Source organism: Drosophila mojavensis, unplaced genomic scaffold (genome assembly GCF_018153725.1).
Source record: "Drosophila mojavensis isolate 15081-1352.22 unplaced genomic scaffold, ASM1815372v1 contig_136, whole genome shotgun sequence".
NCBI lineage: Eukaryota > Metazoa > Arthropoda > Insecta > Diptera > Drosophilidae > Drosophila > Drosophila mojavensis.
Genome location: NW_025318667.1, coordinates 15,277,501 through 15,291,333, shown reverse-complemented (window position 1 = coordinate 15,291,333; position 13,833 = coordinate 15,277,501). Strand labels below are relative to the sequence as shown.

The following is a 13,833-nucleotide window of genomic DNA, read 5'->3' as shown; positions in this document are numbered from 1 at the left end:
ACCAGTGCGGGGCACAGTGTATGCAAGTTGACTAGAGTAGCTCGCATAAGCTTCTGGTGTGCGCCCACTCGCATTCTCTCTCACTCTCATATTCTCTCCGTTTATCTATCTAGCGCTTATTGCAGCCGAACGAGCGCTGGCCGAACGTGTTGCCGAGCGGTCGCGCATAGCATAACTATGACGTCGACGTCGCCTGGGTCTATGGCTTTGGCTGTGTCTGTGTCTATGTCTATGTCTATGACTGCGCCATGCATACGCTTATATGTATTGGTGTGTGCTTTTTTACTTTTTGTCTATTGGTTTTCATTTTCATTTGCAGTCGACGTCTATTGTGACTGCTGCGACGGCAGCCGCGACTGCGACAGTGACTGCGGCAGCGGTAGCGGCAGCAGCCACGACGCTTCCCATCTAATGGCGTGCTGTGATCGTTTTGGCTTTCGGCCGCGGCTGCGGCTGCGGCTGCGACAACAACGACAGCGCAGCTTTGAATATGTTATTGCTGTTGTTGTAGCGCGCTAGTTTTCGAGGCGCGCGCGCCTGCAACCATCTACGTTGGCAGCGCAGCCAGCGCAGACGTCGCTGGCTGACTGGGCTGAGACGGTTTGTGGCTGCTGCTTGCTTTCTTTCGCTCGCTTACTCCTTTCATTTCACTTTATTTCGTTCGAATGTACGCACGTTGGCCGCGGAGCAGCATCAAACAAAACAACAACCAGCCGACAATAACAACGACAACAACAACAACACACGGCGCGAAAGCGACTCTTGGCCGCTGTTTCTCTGTTTGTTGTGTGTTGTCATACGGAAGAGACACTATATAATTTTTTTCGTATTTTTTTTTTCTGTTGTTTTATTTATTGTATTTTTTTTTTCTGTTTTTTTGCCGTATTATTTTTGTAATATTTGTGTAGTCATTTTTTGGTTGTTGTGCGCGTACTAACGAGTACCCGGTTAACTGCCATTCGTTACATACGGCGTGCGAAAACAGTTAGTGTTAACGGTCATCACGGGATTTCAACTCGCTCGCGCTTTATTTGATGTGGTCTGCCTGTAATATACATAACATATAAATTATTACACATACATATATCTCACTCAGAATATACAAAAATTGGATATACTACCTATGATAAATAAATATGCACATACACATACATAGATCAATGATAAAATGCATACTCGCGCTGTTCTCCAATATCTCACGCTGTGTTTGAGACTGTGTGTGTGTGTGTGTGTGTGTGTGTCTGTGTGTTAGTTGTTGTTACTAGCAAGTAAGAACAACAAATCAAACAACTATCTAACGGTCAACGGCTTAAAGTGATCATAAACTAAATAAATATATATGCATACATACATATATATGTATATATATATGCATACAGTAATATCTGACAATTTTTTTTTAATGTTTGTTGTAAACAAGTTGTTACCAGTGTTGTTCAACTAAAAACCCCTCTTCTAAGCACACACACACACACATACAATCAGTCACTCGTCTCTCGTCACTCGCTACTCGTCACTCGCTCATTCACCATCAGGATATTCCTCACTCTCAGTGTGTGTGTGTGTGTGCGTGTGTGGCTTACACATTCTTATTCAACTATTTTTTTTTTTATTTTATTGCTCACATTTCTCTCCATTTCGCTCATTAGCTGTTAAAAAGTGAAACACTCGCGTGTGTGTGCGTGCGTGCGTGTGTAGATGTGTGTGTGCAGCATATACATACGCATTGATTGACTACAAATTGTGGATAGAACTCATGCTCGGATTGTTGTGCAAGCATGCGTCCTAGTTGGCGCTGCTTGCCAGCGGTTGCCGTTGCCAGCATGGCAACAGTTGCCAGTGCTGCCACCCGTCATCAGCTGTGTCTGCCCACCTAAGCGCCGCCACATCGAGCAGGACGAGCAGCAGAAGCAGCAGCAGCAGGATCTGTCCAAATGAATGCCAATCAGCCGCTGAGCCTGGAGCCAGCGGTGGCTGCGGTCAATGTTGCTGCTGCTGTCGTTGCCGAGGCAACAGCAACAGCAACAGCAACAGCAACACCCACAGCAATAGCCAGCAAAGCTGGCGAGGCCAAGCAGAATGGCCAGCATACGCTCGAGGAGCAGCAGATAAGAACCATCAATGGTCACGGCAACAACAACAACAACAATAGCAGCAACAGCAACAGCATCGATGACGACGATGTTGCTGACAAGGACGCCGGCTTAGAGGCTGATAGCAGCAACAGCAGCAGCAGCAAGTTGACCATTATCAAAACGCCGCTTAACAAGACGTTGCTCAAGAAGTGCAACAGCAACAACAGCAACAACAACAACAACAGTAGTAATAGCAATGGCAATCTGCCGCATGTTGCATTCAACAACACCAGTAGCAGCAGCAGCAACAACAACAACAGCTTGCGCAGCAGCAACAACAATAATGCTGGCATCGGCAGCAGCACCAACAGCGACGGCAGCAGCAGCAACAACAACGACAATACTTTGGGTTTTGGCTGCGATTCCGGTTTTCAAAGCGGAAATAACAATGAACAAGAACAATTTATGAATGATAATCATCATCATCACCATCATCATTACCATCATCATTATCATCATCATGACGGCGATGGCAAAGGCGATAACGATAATGATAACATTACCGATGTTGCTACTGCTATTGCTGCTGCTGGCGCCAGTGGCGACGACGACGACGATGTTGCAGCCGCAGCAGCAACAGCAACAACGCCCGAGCATGTTGCTGCCGATGAGCAGAAACAGGAGCAGCAGCAGCAGCAGCATCAGCAATCGCTTGACTATCTCATAAAAACACCAGCAACAGCAACAGTATCAGCAGCAACACCAGCAGCAGCAGCAACAACATTATCCTGCACGGCAGCAACACTGCCAGCAGCAGCAGCAGCAACAGCAGCAGCAGCAGCAGCACAGAATGCTTGCAGTCAAAAGTGTAACAAGTGCAACTCTCACAACAACAACAGCAACAATAACAACAACAACAACATCCATTACAACAACTATAATAATTACTATAAGAAAAAATCTCGTATGCCGCCCATTTGCCGTTAGTATTTTTTTGAATACGTTTTGTTTTCACTAAACATTATCTCGTTACTATCATAATCAATACCCTGTATTATCAGCTATTACCCCAAGAGCCACTGCACTCACCCCCCTGCCCCCCGCCCCCAAACATACACACACACACACACACACATATATATAAGACACAATGCGTAAACGTTCCCCAATAAATTACAACAACAAAAATTCTCCTAAAAACTAAAAACAACCCAAATTTTGGAAACTGTGACAACAATAAAAGAAAATACCGCAAAAATACCGCAAAATTACCAACTTAATACTAAAAAGAAATAATGCAAACCAAATTGTTACAAACTCGAATTGGCAAATCCCTCTTTCCCCTCTATCTCTCTACCCCTCGTTCATCAGTACGAGAATCATGCTCAGCCTGACAATCGTGTTGATGAACGTTAAATACCCTGTAACTTGTTTGTTTGTTTTTTTTTCCCCCCTTTGTAATGCCACAGGCTCTGCCGCCATGTGGCAAGTGTGGCACGCCAAATTGACAGCAACTAAATGCTTACCTCGAGTACAAATACAACAAAAAGAACAAAAACAACAACAGCCAAAACAGCAACAACAACAACAACAACAAAAGGCTCATCAGCAACAAGAGCTGCAACAATTTTAAGAAATCAACCAAAACCAAAACATAAACAAAAACAAAAACAGAAACAGAAACAAAAACAATTTCAACACAATCGGCATTCAAAATTTTTACGTATTCTTTTACGTTCCAAATTCAAGAATCGAATCGGCAACAACAAAATTATGACATCCATAGGTAAATTTGCTCCCAGTGCAAGAAACTGTCCAAACTACCCTACCTAAGCATTTAAATACGATGTAAACCTCTACTAATACCACTAATATATAGATATTGCAACACTCTCAATTTTATCCAATTAACCACAATCATTCCTAACCTCACTAACAACAGAAACTGCAACAGTACCTGCAACAACAACAATAGCACCATTAACTTTAACAACAACAACAACAACAGTCCCTCTCATTGTATATAAAACATATTTTCCCTAGTATTTTATGCGATAATTTACAGCGAAATTTTTCATACACTGTGAAAAATTATATTATTATTTTTTAAGGCAAATTCCAGATTTTATTTGATGGATAACCAATACTCATAGCAGTCTAAAAATCGAAATTTTATGACAACATTCAATTTTCATTTTGCATGCTTGTTATCGATTAATTAATCGATTAAGTGGGGGAAAACTTTTTACTTATTAACTAGATATATGTATACATTTATTGTTAATGTATATATATTTACTTATTCACTTTAAGGGCTTTCGATAAATATATCGATAAGTATATGTAATCCTAAAACTGTGAAAACATGCTATGGAGGTACTCATGGCTGAGAGCACATTTCATTGACATACATTTTACATACACATACGCATATATATATCTCTATAAAAAATGTAGACTTTCCTATTAATATTAATCGATAGTCGATAGGCTACTTCAGTTTGAAATCAGCCTATTCTCGAGAGTTTCTTAATCATCGTTCAGCTGTTAATAAAACGGCTAATTACTGCTTAGATAAGAAGATTGAATATTGTTGAGTAGGTTTTATCATTCTCTTAATTTATCGATAAATGATTTTGTAGTTTTTTGTTTCGCTAAAACATCCACAAAAAATATTATACAAAATTCGTTATACTAAACTTAATATCGATTGATAAATGTTGGATCAGATGTGATCGATAATTTAGTGAAACTTAATGAAGTTCTCAAAGCTGCATAAATATATACATATATCTATATATCTTTATATATATGTAGACATTGTTACTCTTCAATATATTTATGAGTTTTAGCTGCATTATAAGTAATCCTTATCGAAACTGAAATGAGGTTTCGATAAAAATATGTAAAGGCCGATAAGCTTTTCATTAGTTAAATTAGCTAAACATAACAATATCCAACGATATCTTTGAGAAATGTATGCCATACATTCGAACTCAAAACGTTTTCCCAATTTTCTTAGGTGTTTTTATTCTACCCTAAAAGTCCATTGAACATTTGTTCGGTCATCGTTGCACTTGGTTTATCGAATCGCCCCGAATTGGAAATGGGATCCCAGCGATCGTCTGCAATTGCACCTGAAATTCTCGAAACGCTTTGCCTATTGAGTGCTTTCAAGTCGATTCTCATTATATTCTCATTCTCCTCGCACAGGTGCGTGTGCAGCAGCACTCTGTACATATGTGTGTGTGTGTGTGTGTGTGTGTGGGTGTTTTTAGAGGCTGCTGCTGTTCCTACCACGCGCCGCACACACAGACAGAGCGACACGCAGACAGCTACGCATGGGCATTTATTGTTTAGAATAATCTTGCGCTTGATAATGAAAATAGGTCAAATTTTAAAAATACACACACAAACGCGACATTGCGACGTCGCTGTCGACGGCGCTGCTGCCAGCTGCGGCTCCGCTGCCGTCGCCGTCACCGTCGCTGATCGTGGCATGCGTGTAGATACGACATTAGATAGATACAAGTACACACACACACACACACACACACATACGCACACGCACACTTGCAGAGAGAGCCATGGGCCAACGCACCGCGTTCACTAATTGAGCCAGAGCGAGAGCAACAACCAAAGCGCTGCGTGTGCGAGCGAGAGAGCGTGCGTTAGAATTTTCAACGCGATCGAAAGTTCAGCTGTTGCCTTCCACTTGCGATCCCCTCAACTGCCGCAGCTCATGCATCTACACATTAGACAGCTCTCACTCTCTCTTACCCACTCTCTCTCGCTCTCGCTCTCGCTGTCGCTCTCCCTGCTTCTACTTGAACTTCTAGCTTGCAACAGATTGCAACACAAGCGCTTGCTTATCTTGCCGTTGATAGCGAGCCCCAATCCTCTGCCTCCTCACTCTTCGCTCTACACTCCAGCCCCCTCGGCCAGCCCCCCCTCAATTTCTCTGCCTCTGTCCATGCTTACGTTTGACCCATTTTGCGCTACATTTTATGGTTTTTTTTTTTTTTTTTTTTTTTTTTTGTTCTTTTGTGCTTTGAAGCTACGCAGCTAATTAGAGAAGCTAAAGCGATCGCGCCTTCTACTTCGACGCACTCCCTCCCCCCCCTCCTCCCTCCCGTCTTGGCTTGCCTCAACCAGTTCGAACGCTTTGCGCTGGGGAAGTAAATGCAAATTTTGTTTTGATCGTTTGGCAATAACTTCCGCAAAAATTCGATACGAAGCAAAAGAGAACAGAAACAAAACATATCAAAAAAAAAAAAAAAATGCCACTCTTAGCTGATATATGATTTTATGCATGCCGCCAAGACAGTGATTCACCTGGTCAGGTCGAGCCAGAGCCGATGTCCACAGTTATGATTCGGCTCGGCCAAGAGCAGCATAGCGGGCATTATGAATGGATAATGGGTCATCAAATAAATTCCATATTCCATTTGAATTTTATTGATATTTGATTGGTGTTTGCATACATCAATTTCATGATATACTTCGGATATTATAGAAATATCATTGAAATGATTTTAACGATGTATGTATATACATATATATATATATATATATATATATATATATTTGTTTACTTGTTATGCACATTAAATGAAATCCTGATATGATTTGGGTTTTTGGATTTCGATAAATATATATATGATATATCATAAATGATATACCTATTTAAATATAGTTTAATTTATTTTGTATGGTATACCACATATTTTATGAAATATATATATTTATTTCATTATGCAGTTTTATACATATCTTATATAGTATATAGATCACAACTTGGCAGGTTACACACCTTTCATACGGATACCCAATGTACTTTCCATCAATTTCTATTGTACATCGATGCCTATTTCTAGCCATCTCACTCGCACACAGCAACAAAGGTTGCTACGTTCAGCTATCTTTCGCTCTCTCTCGCTCTCTCTCTCCTTCTCTCTCTCTCTCTCTCTCTCTCTCTCTCTCTCTCTCTCTCTCTCTCTCTCTCTCTCTCTCTCTCTCTCTCTCTCTCTCTCTCTTATGGAGTAGGAATTGAAAGATTCAGTTTGCTCTTGCCTAGAAGCAAACTCACTCCGACAGTAGCTCTATAATAACTCTGTATAAGCGCTGTTAACCTCAGATCAACACTACTGTAACTTTAAGAGCCTCTGCTGTTACACTCAACTGTTAGATTCCACTGTTAAACTCTGCTCTACTATTAGATTCTGCTATTAGACTCTGCTGCTAGACTCTGCTGTTAAACTCTGCTGTTAAACTCTTCTGTTAGAATCTGCTTTTAGATCCTGCTATTAGACTCTGCTGCTAGACTCTGCTGTTAGAATCAGCTGTTAGATTCTACTTTTAGACTCTGCTTTTAGACTCTGCTCTTAGTTTCTGTTGTTAGATTCTGCTGATAGACTTTGCTATCAGATCCAGGTGTCAGAGTCTGACAGTCAGACTCTGCTGTTAACCTTATACTCTTACATTCTGCTGTTAACTTTACAGGATCACTTCATATCATAATAGCAATAAGATGTATATATTTATTATCTGACATATTCCTGACGTATTACATAAATACCTTATAGCAAATTCCTCTAAGTTTGCAACTATTCTAATCATTCCAGTCTACCCTTTCCCCCTTCTCACATCAGTCTGCTCTAGCATCTGACCCTCGCCAATATGCCTCGCTCTGCGATCAGTGAGTGTATTCGGCAAGTTATTTAAATGAAAATCTGAAATTCTAAACGCCAAATCAAGTTTGACAAGTTAACACCCATGCGAAACGATTTCGGCTTCAGCTTGAGACAAAGTCACGGTCATGGGAAACGTAGCATCAGCATCTCCCAGACTGGAGGCTGAAGAAGCTGAGAATGCAAGCATATTTTAGACCAGGTAGTGCTTAGTTCTGCAAGCAACTGAGACTCTTGCAGTCAGGCATGACCGACTGCCCAATACTCGTCCATGGCCATGGAAACAGTTGAGCCCACCACTTTCAAATGTTTTTCAATTCCTTCAGTTTTTCTCGTTTAGTAGATTGTTCTGTAGCGGATCTCAATAGGTCGCTGACCTGCCAACTTTTTAAGAATATAGTAAAAACTATATAGTAACAATTTATAGTATTTACCATGCATATCGGTAAATACTAATCGGAAAGAATTTAAGATTCGATTCATATATTTCAATCCTCAAAATAATCACTTTAATCTGCTTTGACACGCCCCAAAGGACGAATAATACAATCATCAGTGATGCCATCAACATGGATCTATCCGCCAGACTTTTAAGTATTAAATAACTTTAAAATCAAGCAAGATCTAGTTGGATTTTTTCATCTTGCCACGCCCCCAACAAAGGTACAATATATAGAAAATTTATAGGCAAGCTGTGTCAGGTCTTCAATGGATATACATACATACGTACATACATATGTCTATATCAAAGATATTCTCTAGCGCTAATATGGCTTAAAATATATATTTCATATACAAGAATTTCCCTATGTATTTGTTATTTTAGTATATGCTACAATATATTTTGTTTACCCATAACTTGTATTTGCGTCTTGTATCTGTATCTTGTTTTTGAGTCAATTTCAACCTTCGACTCTAGCCAAATATGGTCAATAATGAGATTGCCTCTGACATCCAAAGGTGTTGCCAAATCCCAAGATTTTAATATTTCATAAATCTACACAATGTATAATAATAATATATATGTATATATTTTAATAATATAAAAATATTTATATACATTCATATATATATACAGTCGAGTCCTGATGATTCGAAATGACTAGAGGCTCAGCTTTTTTTGATCTACACAGAAATTCAAATTATCGAGAACGAATTATTTTCAAAGGGGTAGATTTTTTTTTTATGCATCGCGATTTTGGATTTATCGAGGGTGGACTGTATATTTAATTATGGAATTTCAACGTAACGAATATGGAATAGATATTTCAACCCATCTTTCTTTCTATGAAATTAAATAATTCATTTTATATATACATATATATTATTATATTGCTATGGTATATGATTATATTATTATATATGTTTATGAATTCAAGCCCATGTCAACTTATCGATTTGAACTGATATTGAAGAGGAACTAATAGTATCAGCTCGTCGTTAAGATCAAGTATCTCCATATATCTAATGTATATATAATATGATCTTCAACTCTTCAATTGAAATTTCGATTCTAAATTATAAAATAGATCCAATCAGAATTAAGTCTACTTAAGACTGGATAGAACTATAGTTAGTTAACTATATATAGTTGATGTGCGATATCAGATAAATTTCGTGTAAATGGGAAATGAAATTGATCACAGGAAACAATCTCAAGCCGTGTAAGACTTCAGCTCGAAATCTGCTGAGCCGAAAGCTGCTCGAGGTGGCTGCTCCTGTTCAGCAATATTTGAGGACTTGTCACGCCTTAGCTGCCAACTTTTGATGACTTTAGTTGAAAAACTCTAGACTAAATAGTTATATCTGTTACTTCATAAGATCGTCCGCCTACTAGCTGTATTAAATGATATCTGTTTAGACAGGGAAAAGCTGGAGTAACATTTGATACATCTGAGGGTAAAACTACCAAATATTTTTCTAATTGGTCAATAATATACCATTAATTGAGTAGGGTTTTAAGGGATGCTCGACATATATATTTAGGGGTGTAATCCTATAATATATACAATAGTTTGGATGTATTTTGGAAGTAACTTTGTTGGGGCTCTATCCATGCATAAATGTGCCCAATATCTCTACTGATTCTGATGCTGATAGGGTGCTGCCCTATGTGGTTTATTCCACTTGCAATGGAACAGATCCGAGACGAATTTGAATATACAAATAATATATTTATAAGCCTTAACTTTACTCTATCGACTCTATGGACTACATAATAATTATATTTAATTTATATATGCATATATATACGTATTTCCGTCTCTAACTCTCTCTCTCTCTCTCCCTTTGTGGCACTCTCTCTCTCCCCCACACCCTTGCTCCATCTAACGGCGCTCGTTGCACAGGAATTATGACACTGAGCCGTGGCCCGTACAGCGAGCTCGATAAAATGAGCCTTTTTCAAGACCTCAAACTCAAGCGACGCAAAATCGATTCAAGATGCAGCAGTGACGGCGAATCCATAGCGGACACATCCACCTCGTCGCCGGATCTATTGGCGCCGATGTCGCCGAAGCTCTGTGACAGCGGCACGACGCCGGCGCTGCCGTCGCTGCCGGCGCTGCCGTCGGTGACGGTGACGGTGACAACAGCGGCGTCCACATCGGCGGCAGCTGCCGCCACCTCATCATCATCATCATCATCAGCAGGAGCAGGAGCAGGAGCAGCAAGTGGAGCAGCAGCAACTGCAGCAGCTGCATCATCTTTAATGTCAACGACAGCCGGCAGCTGTCCGAGCAGCAGCAGCAGCAGCAACACCATCACCATAACCGCAACAGCAGCAGCCAAGGCAGCAGCATCGGCAGCCGCAGCAGCGGCAGCAGCAGCAGCCGTGGCAGCAACAGTTGCTGTTGCTGCGGCGAACAGTGGATCGGCCGGTGGATCCAAGCATCAACAGACTGAAATCAACTCATCCAGCAGTGCGATCACAGCGGCGGCTGCTTCTACAGTTATGTCCCCTCCGCCGTCGGCAGCGACGCCGCCGCTGGCCCTCGACACTGGCGGAGGTGGAGGCGGCGGCGGTGTCGGGGGCGGGGTTGAGGCCCTGTCGCTGGCATTGAGTGCACGCGGCACGCCGACGCCGCCGCACAACAATGGCGGCGCCTCCAGCTCGAGCAATGGCAGCAGTCGCCTGGCCTCGCCCGACTCGCTGGAGGAGAAGCCCTCAACGACGACGGGCGGCCGCAACAGTGCCACGCCCACCAACGGCCTGCTGGCGACCAGCAGCAGCAGTGGAGGCGGCGGTGGCAGCAACAGCAACAACAACAACAACAGCAACAGCAGCAACAACAACAAGATCAGCAGCAATCTGAGTGTAATACGCTCGGTCAAGGAGGAGCGCATCCTGGCCTCGCCCACCAAAATGCTCGCCTACCACCAGCAGCAGCAACAGCAGCAGCAGCAGCACAGGGAGCGGGAGCGCGAGCGGGAAAGGGAGCGAGAAAGGGAACGAGAAAGGGAGCGGGAAAGGGATCGAGATCGGGATCGGGATCGAGATCGGGATCGGGATCGGGATCTGAAGGCAGCCACGGGTCATGTCACAGTGCTGGTGACGCCGTCGCGCATCAAGGCGGAGCCCCCGCCGCCCGCCTCGCCCTCCTCCACTACGCAGCGGGATCGGGAACGGGAGCTGGGCAGCTCCAGTTCGATCAGCTCCTCGCAGCACATCAGCCGTGCCAGTCCGCCGATGGGCCAGCATCATGGGCACGGCTACGGCCATCCGCACGCCCACGGCCACGGGCACGCCCAGCTGGGACACGGCCATGGCCATGGGCATGGCAGCCTGGCGCCCGCCTCCATCGTACAGACGCATCACTTGCACCAGCAGCTGACGCAGCCGCTGACGCTGCGGAAGAACAGCCCGCCGCAGGAGCTGCAGCTGCCGCAGCTGACCATGCAGTCGATGCAGCAGCTCACACAGCAGCAGCTGCATCTGCATCACCTGCTTGGCCAGCAGCAGCAGCAGCAGCAGCAACAGCAGCAACAGTCGCCGCAACATATGCAGCAACATTCGCCGCATGCGCTGATTCGCGTCAAGAAGGAGCCCAATTCGGGCGGTGGATCGGGCGGGCAGGTTCAGCGACACCTCTCGCCGCACCACCACCAACACCAGCACCAGCAACACCAGCAGCAGCAGCAGCAGCAGCAACAGCAACAAAACCAGCAGCAACATCAGCAACAACAGCAGCAGCAACAGTCGCTGATGCACTCAGCCTCGCTGCAGTCGCTGCGCCATCCGAGCCGCGATGCCGCCATACTGTTCCGGGTGAAGAGCGAGGTGCAGCAGCAGGTGGCGGTGGCTGCCGCCACCGCATCCAGCGGACTGCCCCATCTGATGCAGCCCTCGGCAGCAGCAGCAGCGGCCGCCGCAGCGGCAGCTCAGCGCATGGTCTGCTTCAGCAATGCGCGCATCAACGGCGTCAAGCCGGAGGTGATTGGCGGGCCGCTCTGCCCGTCGCCGCACCCCTCGTCCTCGTCCTCGTCGTCCCAGCTGTCGCCGCAGACGCCCTCGCAGACGCCGCCGCGCGGCACGCCCACCGTCATCATGGGCGAGAGCTGCGGCGTGCGCACCATGGTCTGGGGCTATGAGCCGCCGCCGCCAACAGCGGGACAGCAGCAACAGCAGCAGCAGCAACACCAACACCAACAGCAACAACACCAACACCAGCAACAACAACAACAGCAGCAGCAGCAACAACACCAGCAGCAGCAGCAGCACCAACAGCAGCAGCAGCAGCAACAACAGCAGCAGCAGCAACAGCAGCAGCAGCAACAGCAGCAACATTGCCTGCAAACAGTTTCGTCACCATCGACCGGATCGATTACGCCCAGCCATACGCCCGGTCCGCCGGCTGTGGGTCCGCAGAACAACGAGGAGGCTGCCCAGCTGCTGCTCTCGCTCGGACAGACGCGCATCCAGGATATCCGTCCGCGTCCGCATCAGTTCCGCACGCCGCACGCGCTCAACATGGAGCGCCTGTGGGCCGGGGACTACTCGCAGCTGCCGCCGGGTCAGCTGCAGGCGCTGAATCTGAGCGCCCAGCAGCAGTGGGGCAGCTCCAATTCCAATTCCAACTCCAGCGGCAGCGGGCGCTCCCTCGAGGCGCCGCACGAGCCAACGGACGAGGATGACCAGCCGCTGGTCTGCATGATCTGCGAGGACAAGGCCACCGGACTGCACTACGGCATCATCACCTGCGAGGGGTAAGTTGAAGCACGGCTAAACCTCAAGTGGAGCACTTGACAAAGTTGATCTAACATTGATCTATCTCCCTCTCTCTCTCTCTCTCTCTCTCTCTCTCTCTCTCCCATCTCCCTCTGTGATCCTCTCCTGCAGATGCAAGGGCTTCTTCAAGCGCACCGTGCAGAACAGAAGGGTCTACACGTGCGTTGCCGATGGCACCTGCGAGATAACCAAAGCACAGCGCAACCGTTGTCAGTATTGTCGATTTAAGAAATGCATTGAGCAGGGCATGGTGCTGCAAGGTCAGTATGACAAAACCTAGAAGAATCATTTATTTGCATCATCATTAAGAAAAAGCAGGAAAATTAATAATAAGAAATAAAGAATTATGTAGAGCCGGGCAAGTCAAATTGTCACCTCAGCTAACCCAATCTACAGGCAAAATTAGAGAAGGTTCTCCACTCGGCAGTGCCTGACTAGAAAATACCCTGAATCGAACTCTGAACTGAGCCGACTTAGCAGAGTTTTGAAGTACGCAATACAATCCGATCAAGGGACCGTTTTTTTACCCGGAAGACCCGATAGATGCTATAACCATATAAGCTTGTTCATACAAGTTTGTCTGGGTACCAGAATTTTTGTCGCTATAAGCGGAGTTTTGACCGAATTCTACTGTATTTCACTACACATATCCTTAAGATCACCTATTCTGTTTGGTAAATAGATATTACTGGTTTATATTTTACAGTTAATATACCTAGAGAAAGAGGGAAAATAACAAGAGTACCGCTCTAGAAAATACACTGAAAAACTACGTAGAGCTCTGCTCTGCTGTAGAGCTAGTTGAGTATAGAATTTGTACTCGATTGTTTAGCGAATGATT

The 13,833-nt window shown here is 44.6% G+C and overlaps 3 protein-coding genes across 3 annotated transcripts in view; all 3 read left to right on the top strand.

The window, feature by feature from the left end:
- Positions 1–10,200, top strand: part of LOC122757551 — a 75,529-nt gene extending 65,329 nt beyond the window's left edge. Inside the window, exon 5 of the mRNA XM_044009983.1 lies at positions 10,114–10,200. The gene's annotated coding sequence lies outside the window, so the exon portion shown is untranslated. The remainder of the gene's footprint in view (positions 1–10,113) is intronic.
- Positions 865–3,351, top strand: LOC6583910 (hybrid signal transduction histidine kinase M). The gene has a single exon (XM_044009952.1). It carries the CDS (start codon positions 1,935–1,937, stop codon positions 3,060–3,062), a length of 1,128 nt encoding a protein of 375 aa, XP_043865887.1. The 5' UTR covers positions 865–1,934; the 3' UTR covers positions 3,063–3,351.
- LOC6583909 (hormone receptor 4) overlaps positions 10,114–13,833 on the top strand; it is a 6,400-nt gene continuing 2,680 nt past the window's right edge. The window contains 4 exon segments of the mRNA XM_044009984.1: positions 10,114–11,157; positions 11,160–11,185; positions 11,289–12,970; positions 13,104–13,252. Coding sequence (XP_043865919.1) covers positions 10,119–11,157; positions 11,160–11,185; positions 11,289–12,970; positions 13,104–13,252 — 2,896 coding nt within the window. The 5' untranslated portion in view covers positions 10,114–10,118.